The sequence below is a fragment of the Andrena cerasifolii genome, chromosome 7 (genome assembly GCF_050908995.1).
Source record: "Andrena cerasifolii isolate SP2316 chromosome 7, iyAndCera1_principal, whole genome shotgun sequence".
Classification (NCBI taxonomy): domain Eukaryota; kingdom Metazoa; phylum Arthropoda; class Insecta; order Hymenoptera; family Andrenidae; genus Andrena; species Andrena cerasifolii.
Window position 1 is genome coordinate 10,851,842 of NC_135124.1, and position 17,935 is coordinate 10,869,776.

The 17,935-nt window shown below is 41.6% G+C and overlaps 1 protein-coding gene across 5 annotated transcripts in view; it reads left to right on the forward strand.

Moving 5' to 3' along the window:
* Positions 1-17,935, forward strand: part of LOC143371323 (uncharacterized) — a 238,357-nt gene that overhangs the window by 189,890 nt on the left and 30,532 nt on the right. For all 5 annotated transcript variants that reach the window (XM_076816336.1, XM_076816337.1, XM_076816338.1 and 2 more), the window contains 3 exons: positions 9,389-9,824; positions 13,053-13,286; positions 14,322-14,788. In XM_076816336.1, coding sequence (XP_076672451.1) covers positions 9,389-9,824; positions 13,053-13,286; positions 14,322-14,788 — 1,137 coding nt within the window. The remainder of the gene's footprint in view (positions 1-9,388; positions 9,825-13,052; positions 13,287-14,321; positions 14,789-17,935) is intronic.

Consider the following 17,935-nt stretch of genomic DNA (forward strand, 5'->3'; position numbering starts at 1 on the left):
ACAGAATCGTAGGAAATTCGACCACAGTTAAACACAATTGATACTCGTTCGTTAAACTGGATTTTCACCAGAATCGTTATACCCAATCAGAACATAATATATTGAATAACAAATGCCTATCTAAATTGAAACCAGAGAACAATATTTTACTGCAGGTATATCGTATATTAATTTCACCAGATTACGAGGCAGATATTATCACGACCAAACCTCGCTCGTGCATAAACACACCGGTGTCGCGATATCTGCGTTAAAATAACCCTTCCCTCCCTCTGTTCCTCTTATCAATTGTTTCCGTAACACACATTTCAGCGCTATCAGTGTTACGATGCTCATTCAGTCTCATACCAGCCCGATGAGTCGGTGGACGAGTGATTTTAGTGGCTCTTATTCGAGGCCCGGGTTCGTGCAGCGACTATCAAACACCTTGCATCAGGTATGATAAAAATCTCGCGTGTACGCGTCGCTATCACTGGCCCCGTCCGTTTCCCCTTCGAGGGAACTGTGAAACTTTCGCGTGAAAGGATGATGCGCACCTTAAAGAACGCAATAAAGATTAGAAACTATAGCATCGGATAGGGGCTCGCGCACCAAGGCTCCGTTGCGACCATAAAGCAATTTCGTTCGAGGGAGGAGAGCCGAGCTCTAATCGCGTTTTATTACGTTCGTTTTCCTCTGCCCCATTCCCTGGGACCGAAGGTATTTTCGTAGAATTTAAAGTAGAGAATATTGCACCGGCGTAAGCAGGGCTTAATGATCCATGTCATTTGTGAGGGCCCGCGATGTCTTTCATTGCGATTTTACGAGGCATACTTCGGAAGATAATGAAACCGTTTGTTCTAATGGGGGATTGGAATTTTCTAGCAACAGACAAAAGGGGCGGGGGTGTGCCATTGATTGGGAACTTGTCTTCTGCGTGCGGTACCTTTTCACTAAGGTAGTGTTCAAGCACGTGTAAATTCAGAAGCCTGGAAATCGTCAATTCTTATCAATTTAGAACAGTGTATCGAAGCAGTGCATTACCTTTCTTCTTCTTCGTATACGGTCCTTGTAATAGAATGCCTCAATTTTTAAAATTTAGGAGCTGTATAACCAGGGACGAGTTTCTATCTTGTAAAAAATTAATCTTTCAGAACGAAAACAGCTAAAGTTTTAGCAAGAAGCGAACATTTTTTCAAAATGCTGTCATTCTGCAAATTTGTATTCTTAAGGGGTACCAACTATACTGACTGCCTTAATAAAGAAAATAAACCTCAGCTTTTCCATTTTGGGTGGCTATAAGAGTCCCCACACTATCGCACGTCGGAAAATAATTTTTTTGAAGAAGTTTACGCAACCGACTATATCCATATATATATATGCCGTAAAAAAGCTCAAAACAAATCTGAGTATTACTCCAAACATACCTTAATATACAGGCATAACACCAGACGGTATAAACTTATGGTTTTTGTTAAATAAATTCCCGAAGGTAGCGTTGAAAATCGAGCAGGTGCACTACACCACCCCCTTAATCTAAATTGTTGACTTGAATTTAAAACATCCTTATATAAATACTCCGACAACCACTAGGTACCTAAAAAGACTCACAAGTCATCCCAACATTCCTATACTTATGCCGTACAACGAGACATCGACATTTCACAAATAATGAACGTGTGCGGAGCAGAAGAAGTGGCAATCGATTGAAATTGAAAGGGATGGGGCCCGGGTGTTATTATTAATCAGTGTTAACGCGACATCGCTCAGACATTTGCATAATACGCGTAAACGCGGCTGACTGGATATATTTCGCTGACCGTTGTTTAATTATCCAAGGCGATATCACGCCCGCTGCCTTTGACCTTTCCATAATAAATCCGCGGCGGGCGCGCGGTTTAATTGGCATGTAAATGGATTTTCCTGCAACCGTTTCAGCACGAGTGGATACGCCGCGGTCCGGTTGATTGGGAAGCACGTGCTCCGCATATTCCGAATTGCTTTACGAACCTCACCGTCTACGTTTATTCACGCCGTGGATTTTCGTGTCCCGAGGTCCCATGGAGATTTTAGAAATTCTATGTTGATTCAGTGCGATATAGTTCTTTAGTCGCCGAAAGCATTGCAACATCATTGCGGACCCAAATACGTCGCTGGTAGTACTCGTAACTGTGACTCCTAAAGTGTAAGGATTATCAAATTGATTGATATCCGCTGGATGTACCTTACTAAAAAACAAATTAAAAATATTCTTTTTTAATTTTTTTGGTATAATACAAGAGTAGCTTAATTAAAACCAAAAAGGTTTATTTCATTATATGTTGTATTTACTAAGAAAAAAATCTTTAAAAATAGCTTGATTTTTCGACCGTTCACAGTGGAATACCCCCTTAGAACACCCCACGTCTGAAGTAATAAATTTCAGATCAAACGTCTATCCTTTTGCGAACTTCTTTTAGGATGCCAATAATCTTGGACGTTGACCCAGATTCCCCTTATCATTCCCAGCGGCTCGGATATCTTCAGAGTTTTGAAGACAGACTCTTGGTGCACTAAGGACCACTCTTTTAATGATGCCCTCCGAGAATTAGCAGACTGTAAATTGACGTCTGATTTCACCGTACAACACGTAATATATAAATGATAGTAATTATTCGTATTACTATCGGCCATAAGTAAAACCCAGAGTATGGTAGAAGCTAACTTTGCACCTTGAAAGGGACTTCGTTTCATTCAAAGTTTTAAACTAAAAGTCTCATGATACAGGATTAAACTTATATACTAAGTAATACCACCACAGAAGGGCTATGAATGGTATATACCTTTTGAACCACTCACAAAAGGAAACTTTTAAGGAGAAAAATTAAATTCAGTATCTCCCTTCAAAATGATCTAAAATTCGTGTGTCTAAAAAACCTGCCCCGCTCGTTATACATTTTTCAAATCCTCCCAAAAAGTTATTTTTTACTTTTTAGTGCATTTTTATTTTTTTTTTGAAGTCGGTTCTAATTTTTTATTAAACTTTTCTATTATTATTTAAACTTTTTAGTTTTACATATATATTTACACAACATACTGAGGAGATATGCGCGGATGTGCATAAAATAATAGTCTAATAAAAGTCGAATAAAAAGAAGATCATCAAAATCGGTCCATATGCTGAGGAGTTACTCCGGGACAAACATAAAAAAAATACGTACGAGTCGAATCTATAACCTCCTCCTTTGAAGTAGTTTAAAAAGAATCTTATACTGCCTCCATTATCCCAAATATCAGACAGGGACACCTTAAAAGAAGCTTCAAAATTCTTAAAGAAAAATCTCCCTTACACCCTCTGACCTCAGCAAGTGTGCTATTCCAATTGACTCATCCCCTATTCCCAAAGAAATCCTAAATGCCGGTTTCAGTGTCGTTGCCTGCAGTCGCATAGCTTGCCAGATAACAATAAGCTAAAGGCAGATTACGCTTGCCACCCTGTCGAAGTGCAGGAAGTGTACAAATCAGTTCTTTGGTGGTGCTCCTAGCTGCCTGTCACCCTCTTTTCGGAAGAGGCCCTTATCCGAGACCGCAGTAAGCGCCGGTGGAATCAAGATGTCGTAAAGTTAACCGGCGAACCGAAATCCCGTGCTTATCGATTGAACCTGACCCGAATGTCTGTCTCTACACCCTCACCGCCGTGTCTGGCTAATCGAGGACAAATGGATTACGAACATACTGGCTCGATCATGTGCAAACAGTTGTCTAGATACTTCGCAGATGCGTCGAACACAAGTTTGTCCTATACCAGAATTTCGATTTGTGGATGATGCTTGTACACTGGTGGTGAAAATGAAAATTTCACGGTTAATGTTAAAACAAGCAGTTAATTTAAAGCTAGTGGGGTAGGTTGATAGTCTAATTTATCGACACGAGGAAAGATAACTCTGAGGAGTTGGATTGGAAAGGTGTGAAGGAACTGCTGACTTCGTTCAGTGAGGATGGTGGTTTGCTTTGAATTATAATTACAAGATAATACCATTTTATATTCCCTTACAGGAGCTAGATGGTAGATATTCTAAAGATTCAAAGTGAACGTGGCAAGTGTGACGTATGGAGTGATAATTTCTATTCGTTTCGTTTATGAAGGTTCATTTTCGTTTCGATGATAAATTATGCTGAATTTGTTTTGTTAGGATTTATTGACCATCGATTCGTCTTGGCCCAATGAAATTACGAAGTTTTATTGAAGATGCTTGAACACGTCGTGTTTTCCTTTTAACTGCGGCGAGAAAGAAAACGCTGCTGGCGTGACGATCTGCGTTTACAGTTACCGATCAAAAAAGAGTTCCTTCGTGATCTATTTAACTATCTGTGCAAACGAATTGCGCATAATTACCAGACTGCTGAAAAACAGTCGAGAGATCCAGTTACAATCTACATAATAACGGGTTCGTGAGTGCGCGAGTATGCAACAATCGCGAAAATCGGTAACGCTCGCTGTGTTTCTGAACACTGTGCACGATCTATCAGTCACAGTGTCGTTCGTTTGCCTTGTGGGCGATTTTACGACGTCCAGCGCAGGCACGACACCAAGCAGATTCATTTGTAATTCAACTAAACTCAATATGCAAAGTGTCCCATGTGCTTTCTTTATTCCGCGTATCTTTCTTCTTCTTACTAATAATAGACAGAAATTATTTGATCGAAGAGGAGAATTATTTGTGCGAAACGTACATTTCTTTCGTCAAATTGTTATTTCGTTGGTGGGCCTAACCCATTACTTAATACTGATGAAATTAGTGTATCTGAAATGGTTACTTGGTTATTTTAAATTCTATTTAAAATTCATATCCAGAGGATGGAAGTATTTAAATATGGGAGCCTAGTTGAGACCTAAAATTTCATAGAACTGTCATGGAACGAAGATATTATAATACGTAATGCGGCCGAATATACGATACTGAACAAAGTATGCATTACTTTGTGGCTCTGATCTCGGAATTTCCTATTCCATTTGAAATTGGATTTGACGTCATGCAGACAGTCAAATATTGAACAAACATACATTCACTGTCCGCATACGGGACTCCGTTACCGCGTATATCTTCAAAATTATTCATGTTCCTTGTATGATTTAGTTACATAATACGTATTAGAATTATAAACGTGTGAAGAATCGTATTAATTTAATATTGACATGAATTGCAGCCAAGCTCTGTTTCAGTAACAAAAGTAACTTTTTCTTTTATAGCAAATAAGAATTTGAATGATACAGTACTGGAACTATTTATTGCATCACTCTCAAATTTACGTAGCAATATGATTGATAAAATGATTCGTATCCTACTTATTTTGGCCAGGAGAGTGAGGTACACATTTTTGCAACATACAAAGCTTACACTAATATTTTGCTAACACTAATAAAATAAGAATTTATTCAAGTGATGCAGTATATTATTTTTTTATTATTAACTTCTTAATTTAATTTATTAATATTTATATTTCCAGTACTGTAATACTGTCGATAGCCAATTTCTACAATTTTATGGCTCGCGGCAGGTCACTATGCTCGATTTTAACTAAAAACACTTGGAATAAGCCTGCATCGTGTAAGTCCAGTGGTTACAAACTCATGTGTTATAAATGAGTCATGCACTGGTAAGGTGCAATTACCGATGCAACGGTGGTTTCAGGCGCACCGTTCAACTTGTTTTTGTTCTGGCATGTGCGTGCCTCCAACAACATATAAAATGCTACTGTCAACACTCTGCTATTAGTAGTCACTTGCAGATTCTAAAAACAGGCTACAGTTAGTTGTTATTATAATTGGAATAACAAGAATTTGCAGATTAATGCCGGTAATAACAAACATTCTTTGCGGTGTTATCCCTGGTGTTATCTATTAAGCTGAAGTTAAGTAAAAGTTGGCAGTGATTTTTGCACGAAATAAGAAATTATAATTCTTACAAAAAATATTTACAACTTTTTTTTTATAGATGACAGTATTCGATTTTAGTGATTCTTTTCTCTGTTTGCAACTTTCTATTAGATAACCAGAAACGGCCGAGAATATCACGCGTGGTGAAATGCGTTATGCAAAGTCTAGACCACCATTATGGCGATCGATGTGACGAAACTTGCACAGAATAGAAGAAAATGGGCACGATGGTAAATTGGCCGAAACGAAGGAAATCATACTTTTACAATGCAACTTTCTAGAAGAAATATTCGCGAGACCAAATAGTAGTCCATCTTTCCTATAAATACGTGATCATAAACTTATCTGACTGAATAATAAGAGAATAATTAACACTTCGCTGAACTAAAATTTGTTGGAGTGTATAGAAACAGAACTGGGACACAACGAATTTCTATCGTTAAAAATTTAGCTGCTTCTTCGTACTCTCCTGCTCGGTTAGTTAATGTCGATCAAGATTAATTGAAAGCGCAGTGTACTATAATGGTGTCTCAATAGCGCGCGATCCACGCGAAGTTCGTTGACTGAATAATCAGTAACTGTACAATTACTAATTAATCTCTAACAAGAATGAAATAGGTTCACCTAATTTCTGATACGGATTTAAGTTCCACCGTGCGAACCGAGGTAATTCTTTTTCTTCGATCCGAGATTATGCCCGCGCAGCGAGCAACAAACGCAATTCAGTTTCTAATTTGCGGGCTTAATTACACGATGTACTTTCTAATGAGCTGATTGTGCTCCATTTTCACGAACGCCGACCAGAGGTCTCACTGATTACCACTACAGTTATTACACTGAAAGACACGAGTGTTCATTGATGAACGCGAGGAGCCGCTTTCTTTGGCAAAAAGAAGCATTTCATTCGTAAGTGTTCGACGTTCCTTGGTAGATTCACTCTCAGTGGATTAAATATTGAAAAATATATATTTTTCTTGCAAAAGGTATCTCAACAGAGCCTTAACAAAATATATTCCAATCTTACTGAATTATTCGAATACCTACACGAATTTTTCCGTCAACCGAAGATGTTCACTATCTCCAGAGTAACCTACTTCTTCACTCTGCCTCTAAAAATAAAGCAGACGTGACGTAATGTTGTGTGTGACGACACCTGTTTAATCGAAACCTACTTAAGTCAAACAGCCCACGTTGATCCACGAGCCCTCGAAACTTCAAACAAAAAAACTATATAAATAGTAACCTGCATTAATTTCTCAATCGTCAATCGTGCCACAATTTAGAAAAAGAATAAGCCGAGACTAACTCTCATGCAAATCCAAACTGAATAACTCAGTTTCTACACGTAGCGACATTTCCCAAGCAGAAAATCGAAGTCTCGTGATACCATAAACTCAGAAGCATTTTCAAAAGCATGACAAGGCTGCCCCGCTATTATAGTGGAGATTTATAAATCTCCGTAGCACAAAAATGTTTAAATCGGAACAAACTCAAGTCCCCCGTTAGAATTCCCAAAACTGAAGCGCTTCTGGTGTAACTTCCTTACAGCAACTTCCCAGCAACAGCATAATTAATTGTTTGCTCTGAAGATGGGCCGCGGTATGCATAATGCCAGGCGCAGGGTGGTTCTTGGAACGCAGCCGATTCTGTCGTGGAATTAAAAGTTGCCAAGCCGCAGACGCAACAAGCGACCGCGACACAACTCGGCTTTCAATTCAGCTCCGTTCGATGAATGCGCGCGCGCGCTCACGTGCGTACGCCTCTCATTAATAACACAGTTATGCAACGAGCCCGGCGCACCGTGGATATTAGTATCGCGCCGCAATACAGTGGGACGCCTATGAATCGGAGCCGATAAACGTAAACGCTAAACGTTATGCGCTTTGAATGCGGCATTCCCGTGCGGCGATGGCTTAAATATTCAAATGGAACAAGGCATCCAATTGTTCCGAGCCGCGTCGACCCGTTCTAACTCCTCCATTCTCATAACTAGAGTTTCGCGCCGGATTACAAAGGCAAAGCACCCTGTCGATCAAAAGTTTCGGATACACCGCTTGCACCCGTCACGCGTCGCTGGTGGCTGCAAGATGGAGGATTGATCACGTGACTGCTTCTTAACGCGCTCACCTCGAAGAATTGGTTCACTTTTTTGAGCATCCTATGCTGACTATGTGTGGATAGATGCTTAAATAGTTTAGTTTAGGAAGGAGATTAGTTTAGTAATTTGGTTTTGTAATAATATACTGAGAGATGTGGACAGAATTCTGATGGTTTCTGAGTGAAGATCGTTTGAATGTGTTGATTTTGGCGCCCGTGGGAAGAGAGAAAGATCGGTGGAAATTATGAGGTTAATGGAGAGGTAATTTCTAAAGGGTGTTAGGAAAGTCCTTTCGCAGTATAGTTATTTGCTCAAGGCCACTTTCCCCATTGTGAATCACACCGGGAACGTCTTCTACTTTTACACCGCGCGAGCTTACCGTTCCTCGGGAAATAGAGATCGCTTGGTAAACAAGTTTGCGTGGAAAATGTGTTTAATGAGGCATAAAGCGAAGGGGTAATTAAACGGTGTGATGGTGGATCTATTAATTGTGTTATAACTGCAGGTAGTCTTAAGCAAATTTAGATTCAGTTAAGAATTATGAGTGACTTAAAGCAATGATCTAACAGCTTAGTTCAGAGCAAATTAATAAAACGTGAGTGGAGTATGATTTTTATTAGAATAGATGACATCATTATGTGGTGCATAAAGGAACAACGCGTGCACGAATCCTTTAATATCTTTTATTAAAGGAGAACCAGGAAAGTAATGTCACAAGGGGAAATTCTAGTACGAATTAAGCCCTCGACATACTCCGATGACCCTGTCGAAGCACTGGCTACGATCCAAACCCATTCAAACCTCCAAACGAGTCTGACACTGGCGAAACATATTGCGTGGAACAATCGGAGTAATGTTACAAAAGGCTTTCTTAAAATGCTCCCCGTGAGCCAAAGTCGAATATGTCTGTGGCTCTTTCATTTCTCAAGCAGTTTATTTTAACTCACAATGCTCAATAGCAAAAGAAAAAACACATACATCACAACCAACAGAAATTTTATCCATATTGAAAGCGCAGGAAAATGTAACCATCCCTCTCAAAAATCCCTTTATTATCTTTAAAAATCAGCGCGAAAAATATTCATTCCTGATATTTAATTAGTTCAGAATTCTCCAGAAACACCCCTTCATTTATAAAATTTTCACGTTACTCCAAACCACATCACACAGTGTCACTTTCCATTTCCTAAGCAACCTTCACCGTTACACTACTCACAATCAGTCAAGCCCGCGCTGTCGTATCACAGAGATCGGATCTCGAAGCACTTTCTCCCCCGTTCCGTTCACTAATGAGCCAACTATTGGCGACAGTCCTCGAGCTTGCGCTCCGCCTGTCCCGCAGACCTTGAACGCCACGGAGCAGCCCGTAAAACACGATCGTGTGGTTGTTGCAGGTGAGGAAGTCGTAACAGTGCCTCCCACGAGCGGAGGTCAGGACAGCTGGAAGGTGCAGACACTTTCGTTGAGCACCGAGTCGCCGAGCAATCGTCGCAGAGGCTGCCGTCCCCAGCTACAACCCGGCAAACGTACACGTCCAGCCCCGCCGCCGCCCTCGATATCCTGCAAGGTCAATGCGAGGGACATCAACAAGTACTTCGACTGGCCGAACAAGGAGAACACGCCCAGAAATGCCGTGAACGCCAGCCAGGGGACGAACGAGCCTCAGCCCGAGGACGAGCAGTCGATCATGGGCTCGAATTTGAGTAGACACAACGGGAAGGGCCTGACAGGCCGTCGGACCCAATCATCTGGCAACCTGTGCGAGCCCAAAGGGAAGCTGAACACCATGGGGAAGATCCTGGTGCCCTGCTCCAGCGCGCAGAAGGAAAGGTGAGTCCTGGAGGCGCTGATAACTTTTATAGCTTTCAGGTTTTGGAAGAGTTTTGCATTTTTTGAGGGATGGTAATGTTTCCAGACTTCTTGTTCCGAAAGCTCAAAGCTATCAACTTTGGCAGTCTTGCAACTTTTGCGACTTCGCTGTATCCCTTATAGGTACTATACTGTATCTACCTTCGGGCTCTTCACAGGATACACTTTTGTCAGGCACGAGTGGTATTTTAGCTACTTCTACTGGGCAGAGATAGGTTTGGCTTAACCGTGGTCACACCTTATAATCACGAATTGGTCATTTGGGGATCATTGCACCCCAGCGTCATTTCTGAGTTACCATTTTCGTATTTTTGAATTTTTAACTTTTGAGTTTTAACTCTAATAGTCTTTTTCTAGAAATGTAAATTTTGGTATATTGAAATTTGTAGTTGAAAATATAGTTGTGGATAAAATCGATTTTTTTTGTTAAAATTTACCACATTTTTACATTTTATTATTAAGGTCTAAAAATTCAAAAATTGGCGAAGACATGTCCTGGGGTGTGATACACCCCGTGTGACCACGCAGGGTTAACGAGGATGAAGAAGGGTAGACAATATGGGAAATGGAATGTTTTACTGTTATTGGTAAGTATTCTATGTGTCGTTCGTCTGGGGAATTAGGGGTGGTTTAGGGACACACTGCGTGCTTGCAAATTTTTATTGCAGTTGTAGAATTAAGTCTTCAACTGTAATGACCTTGGAATACTTTTATAAATCTTCGGAATAAGTAGAAACACTGTTCACGATGGCGTCTTAGGTTCGCATTCATTCCACTAACTTTCATTCTGCTGATTACGTTATTCCGATGTCAACACGAACGAGACCAAGTTGACAAGCGCGTTAAACCTACGCTGCACGATTGAACGCAAGCCAAACATTGACGGAATATTAACTAGAATCGCCATGTTTATGCAATATTGTATCAATAGTCTATTCAAGCTTGGGACAAACGCGGCTTGAGAATACCTTACAAAAGAATCGATTGTAAACTGTCCTCCAGTCGCGAGGATCTTTTGTGCTCTCCACCTTTATCCGTACACTAAATTTTCGTTTACTCTGCCGCGGTAATCTGAGTGACATCAAAATCGGGAAAAAAATATTTCTGATCTTCAGATCGACTATTTTTATAACAATATTCAAAATATCCATCTAAATTTGCAAGCAGAATTCGCGCCAATATTCATTTCGATACTAATTCGAATAAAATTTCTGAAATTATTTTCACAAGCCTTTTCTACTATTCGAATAATCGCTGAAAAAAATTCTTTGGTTACTTTCCGTATATTCCCCTCTTCAGATATACTCTGAACTACATTACGCACCTATCTGCCATGGTAGATGGAAAATCTACTCCAGTTTCTGAAATGCGAGTAGGTATATCCGGTCACTGTACGATTCGAGTTAATTTGAAGGCCAGTGTAATTGGAACGGTGTTTTTCTTCGATGCCTGGCCGAAAGTAATATACACAGGTCTGGTTTGATTAAGCTGCCTACTGTGTTAGCCGTAAAGTGTTAAAATCCTACGCCGGAAGCACGTTGTAATTAAATCCGCGAGGGAGATGAGACGGCAAAGACAGTGGAGCAAAGCGAATGCCGGCAGTACTTTCGCGCGAATGGGATCCTCTTTTGTCCTAACTGTGAGATCCTTTTGCATAATAAAATCTGGCTACATTATGGCAGCATATTCAATTCTGTGGGACAATTAACTGATAACAGGATTATTGAGGGAGCGAGTCGCGATGGGGGTGGAAAGGCGTTCGTGGCCGACGTGGACTTAATTCGTTTGTACTTTTCGAAAAGGGCGCTACTTGCAATTAAATTACTGACAGCGGGCTCAAATGCATCCCTGACAGTTGTTACCTGGCAAAAGAATTCGTTGAAAATGGATACGTTAATATTATCAGTACTCTGAAAGGGAAGCTGTAATTTTTATATTACAAACTGGCAAAATTGAGCGGCACCGTCGCGTACAGCGCACGACTAGTGAAACATTAATATACGTGATTTTCAGTTTTAATTACCTAGGTTACTTGATAGCATAGAAAGTGTGCAGTTAATACGATGCTGATTATTAAATGCAGGTTTCCCGGTATTAAATGAAATTGTAAAGCTAATAAACTCTCTGAAACTACCGTTCCTTTTTTATATAATACTTTTCAGACAATCGGTAGCTAGGTAGTTCGTTGAATTAATAAATAACCTACCAGAGAAATTAATTACAAAGTTTCTACACAGACGTGTCAAATCATGTGTTACTTTAAGGGGCAACATACGCCTAGGAGGCGAAAAAGTATGACGGATTTGAAGAATTTTTTTTCGGCGGAGAAATGTTTTTATCAGAGATTTACCATCTAATTCATCTCGCGACTTTACTCCACAATCGCCGAATTCGAAATTAATTCCACGTCGTCTGTGGCCATCGAAATTAATTCAAGTAATGGGGGACCGGTGTCGAAGCGGGGCGAAAGCTATTCATAAACGAGATAAAATATGACGCTGCCAAGAATTTCTCGTTACGAGACGTTACTTAGTGTTGCTGGAACAACCGGCAGCGACGGTGGCATAACAGGTTGGTCGTGAGATAATTTAAAGTCCCTTTAAGGTCGGTCAGTCGCGGAACTGGGGTGGTTTCCATTAAATCCTCGTTTGCACGAAAGCGGACGCGAGGCGAGTGGAGGCACAGGCGGGGTGTGTAAAAAGAAGAGGGAAAGGGGTGGAAAGGTGCTCACATCTTGATCTCATTTGCGTAAGTGCCGTAAGTGCTGTTGTTTACCTAATAAAATTGCTCGTTTCCCCACGTAATCCAGGGGGCCGACTAATATGGCCACTCTATACGGAGGGCGAATACCTTGGGCAGCTCTAGTAGCATCGTGCTTCGTTCACGAAAAGCAGGAACGTTAATTTGGTTACTGTTGAATTTCAGTAAAGAATTTTTCACTGTACATTGTGTCACTTAGGATGCAATTTTTTATAAAGTAAACGAGCGTGAGATTAAACGTTATCCGAAGATTATCATCGCCATTTTTCAGACACCGAACTGAGGGGTACCTAGGTATAGTTTACGTAACATGGATCCTTAATGATAATGCAATTTAAAATAATAGAAAATCGTCTGCTCAAAAGACGAACATTTTATCTGAATTTCTTATCGAAGCTTCATACGAGGGAATGCTTTTCTTTTCTGCAGATACAAATTCTGTGGCTCGCTGCCGAATCATCTGGACGACAAGGATGTGCTGGACGACGGTCCAAAGGAAAATAACAACATAATGACGGACACATTGACTGGAAATCTCGGGGGGACTTTACCACATAAAAAGAGGTCTCTGGGCGTACATTTCTCAGACGGAGGGCCGACTGGCACTTTGGACCTCGTGAAACACCGTTCGCAGGACTCCTTGGATGAAAATGATCCTTGGAGGTACGTACTAACAGGCATTATTATATTGCTACCAGATATTGAATAGTTATGTTAAGAAATTCAAATTAAATTCAAAATTCCTCTGTGAACATCTAACTTCACAAAATCGATCATTTTTCAATTCTTGAATTTTACGAAGAAAGTGCAGTTACGTGGTAGTAATTATGATCACGGTAAATGCAGAATTGTAGTAGTAAATAATTCTAGAGAATTTGGTCCAAGAGTTTGGACTCCTCGTCGCGATACTCCTAATTCATTCGAATGCTCCGGGAACAGTGGGATTCCATCAAAGTTAAACTAAATTTGCTGCTGTAATCCTTCGAGAACAATACATTCCGCCGGAGCTAAGTTGCTACGCGGTTGTATCAATTACGGAAGCCATTAAAATTGCAAATATTACGTAGGAACGGGCACAATGTACCGCAATAGCGCGATTGTAGCATTTGCTTAAAGGCTCCCCCAAACCAACGCGAATATCCGCGCCGCGGATCAGACAAGGCAGCAGTTTTTTATACGTGGTGGCTTATGGTCATTGTTATTTGATCCGCGGCGAAATTCGCGTTGATTTGGGGGAGCCTTAACGACTGTACCACCGTGACGAATACCGCGACAGTGCAGACAAACATCTGCAGATGCGAAGATGAGATATGTATTCCACCTTTCCTCTTTGGATTTAAGTCACAACCACCTTACTCCAACAATTCTACAACTAATCCCTCCAATCGCTTCAGAATCAAACACACTTGAATATAATACTCAAACGATGTAATAAATATAATACCAAGTAACACCAAAATCAACTGACCACTCAAAGCCACTGTATAAAGTCTATCCCCATCATTCCGTCTCTCATTTCCCACACAAATCCGCAGACACCACGCTTCATCCCTCGAGCGGAGTTGCAAGCTTGCACAGCATAGAAATAGCAGTGGTGGCTCGCGCGAGTGAGAGTGGAGAAATTGATACCAATCAAGCAGTAAACCGTTCCCAACCGCAGTGGATATTGAAAGCCTCGATATCTTGAAATTTCACCAGGTACCAGCAGAGTGATCTCGATCTGGTGAGGTGTCGCCACGGGAACTTCGACTCGGTGAGAAGAAATCGCAGCGTCGACGTGGTGTCCAGCGATTCAGCGAGGAGGTACAACCGAGGGGCGTCCGTGGAGGACAGGTGTCACCGGAACTCGGATCTGGACCTGGTGGGCACGCTGCCTAAGCGGAAACCGGACGCCAGGAACGGCGGGAAGGGGTCCGAGACGAACTCCTCGTCCGCGCAGCCCTGCATCCCCGACCACGTCGATAACGATCTGCTGATGCAGATCGTGCACAAGCCCGACTGCGAGCTGGTCAGACATCGACAGCAGCTGGGCAAGTGCATCGATCTGAAATTAAACAAACTGGTCAGCGGGGAACCGCAGGATCAAGGTTACGCGTCGGAGCGCTCACCGGAAGACGAGCATCCCCCATCGCTGCCTGGGCAACCCTTTCCCAATATAACACCTGGTGAGTGTTCTTTTTTTAAACTCTACGTTTTGGAAATACCTTTCCAGTTCTGTATCTGGGTATTTTAATTTTGATAATTCTGTGGTGGTTGCATTTCTGAAGAATGGGGTAGTTCTGAGATCGTTAGGTAGGGGAATTATAAGCGTAGGACAGATTACTTGTGGTATAATAACGCAGGTGTTGGGGCTCTTCAAAAAAATTACTACGTTGAGGTAGTTGGGGATAAAATTGTGAAGGACTCTTTTACTTCGCGAAGAGGTAGATCGAATTTTGGAGCATTGCAGTTAAATGGATCAGGGGATATGCGAATTGAGTGATTTATTCGTTGAAGGTAGTTGGAAAATGGTAAAACTCTGTTAATTACAAATGAGAAACGACGAATGTAATCCAGTACAGTAGAAGCAGCTGCGCATACATACACCTGTACGATTCTTTCATTTTCTCTGGGCGTTTCTTTCCACGTGAAATGGATCTCGCTCCACTTGCAATTTCTTTCAAACTAATCGCTTCAAAAGTTCTCTTGTTACGTTGTGCTTTCTTTACTCTCTACTTTTGTTTCCTTCGCTGACCAACGAGACGCTGTTCCACTACCCTTCTTCTCTTTCTACTTTATTTTTCCACTACTCGATCCTGCTTTCTCTAATACCATTCTGCAACAGTGTTTCTGCTTCTCCCTCCTCCCCCCATTGCAGTTTTGATGCTCGCTTTTGCGTATCCCTCAAATAATTCCTCGTCCCTCCTTACGTTCACCCTGTAATTTCCCTTCGCTCGCCTCCGCCTCGTGCCCAACTATTCACAGTACATATCGCCTCGCTTCTTTTGGAGAAAGTTCCTTTATCCCTTTTTCCATTCGCACAGTTCCCTTCGCTTTTATTTCCTACTACATTCCACAGGCAACTTCGTTGCCTTTCCAATCTGCCTGCTGAATCCCGATCACTGTTTTCCTACCATCGCAATATCGCTTTTGCCAATTCTACTCGTGTGTCATCGTGAACTTTCGTCCACACTTACCACCCGTGAAACAAAATCGTACACTCAAAAATATTAGAAGCACTGAATAATAAAAATGCCTTACTACGTCGGTTTTAATTTTTTTTATTTATATATACGATTAGTACAACCTATTGTAATACATTATTGCTACTAACTGAATTTCGCAAAAAATGTGGGTTAGTCCGTTTTTGCTCTGAATGCCTCATACATACCCTGCATTGGTATACGAAGCAAAAAAGATAAAATTGTTTCAACGCCCACCTCATCCGCCGTTCTTTCGCCGCTCTGACGTTCACAAGTCACAACAGCTAGGAGCGCGTCTGCTCGTCTCGCAGCTTAACGAGCACCGTGACCAAACTTTACTACACCGCCTACACTTCATCGTGTCACAAACACCTCGAGGCCCCTTGCTCCCCCGGGGTTCCCCTGTCCAGTGGCCGCTTCACGGCTCCTTAGTTCTGTCGTTTTCCAGCACTCGCGGGCTTTTTGCCCGTCTAGCCGGCGTCACATCAAGCGCTATAGGGCGGAAACACAATGGCCGTGTAAGGGCGGGCGAACTCGAGGCTGACACACTTTCGCCGAGTGAATTTCGCGGGATAAGACGCGCAGGTATCTTCCGTGGGGAGGGATCCTTTGTCGCTGATAGACGGCGAAGTGCGCGTCGAATTCAGGGCTCTTTGTCGCGCCAAGAGCGATGCGCCAGTTAAAATGAATGTGGGAACGGCGTCTATTCCTCTCCTCGCCCTTTCAGCGCCTCCGCGCCCTATCTATCCTCAATTTTTCGCCCGGTAATCTGTTTCCAATGGGAAGGACGCTTTTATTGCTGAGAACGTAATAACGCCTGGACGTCGCGCGACTCCATTTCTCGCCCCTCTCCGCCTTACCTTTGTCTCTTTCTGGTATTAATGGCGCCTTATTAGTCCTCTGCATTGGGGGCTGCAGCATACATTCTGGCGACATATTTCAGTGGCTGCGTGACGTAGGGGCTGTCTTCTTATAGTAGGTACTGGGAATATTTATTGCATCACTCTCAGATTTACGTAGAACGAATAATTTGTATAGCAGCATGATTGATAAAATGATTCGTATCCAATTTATTCTAGTTAACATAGCGAGCTACACATTTTTGCAATAGGTACATACTTTACAGTAATATTTTCCTAGTGATGGATCAATTAATATTTCCAGCATTTATCTGGAAATACGATAAGGGGGTGGCTGGATTTAGATGGGGGAAATGTGGCATTTTTATTTTGACCAGTCTCTAACTGCGTGCCAATATAATTGGCTTACTTTGTCATCTTATATTTTCTGCTTTATGTGTTTGGAAGATTTATTCTGAGAAGGGGTGCGTAACGTTGGAGGTTAAGAATCCTTGACTTCGATCCAAATGGATTATAGATTTAGAGTGGCATAAGAAAAATTGCTTGGAGCAGTTCCATTGGAATTTTTATTCGGTTTAAATTACCCTGTCTTTAAGGAATAATGTTTAACACGTGTCACAAGCAGTGATGTAACGCATTGCAATTTTATTGATCGTGTGTTTGAAACCACCCCTCACGAAAGTGGCAACAGTTCATTTGATACGTATTAAATACTTGCTGCGCTACGTTCGATTTAAAAAGACACCCATTGAATCCTTTCAATATTCCATTTTGAATGATAAAACAGTGTGGCGGGGGTTGTGGCATTTACACCGCAGAATTATGGGAAACTCGCGGCAGAACTTCCTTGCAGCTGATAAAAATCCGGAAATCGAAGTTCACAGAAACAGGGACACCTGTATTCCCCCTTGTTTACAGTCTCCTGGTCCCTTCCATCTTCCGTCGAACTTTCTGCAGTCCCTGGACTTTATTCGCGCCTCGGTATTTCGCGGGAGCTCGCGGGAAAACACAAAGCACGCTATCTGTGCCAAATAAATACGTATTCAGAAGTTTCTCTCGCGTGTACAGCGCCGCAAAATAATTCAACGCGACGGAGGCATGACACGGGTCGTGGAAGGAATATCAAACCACGAAGTAATAAATTTGCGATGTTACTTGAACGCCCGAGGCTTCCTAAAATTACAATATCAAAGAAACCTTAACAAATTTCAAATAATCAAACTCGCCAAGCTCTGTATACGATTAAAGTGCTCTAAATTTTCATATCGTT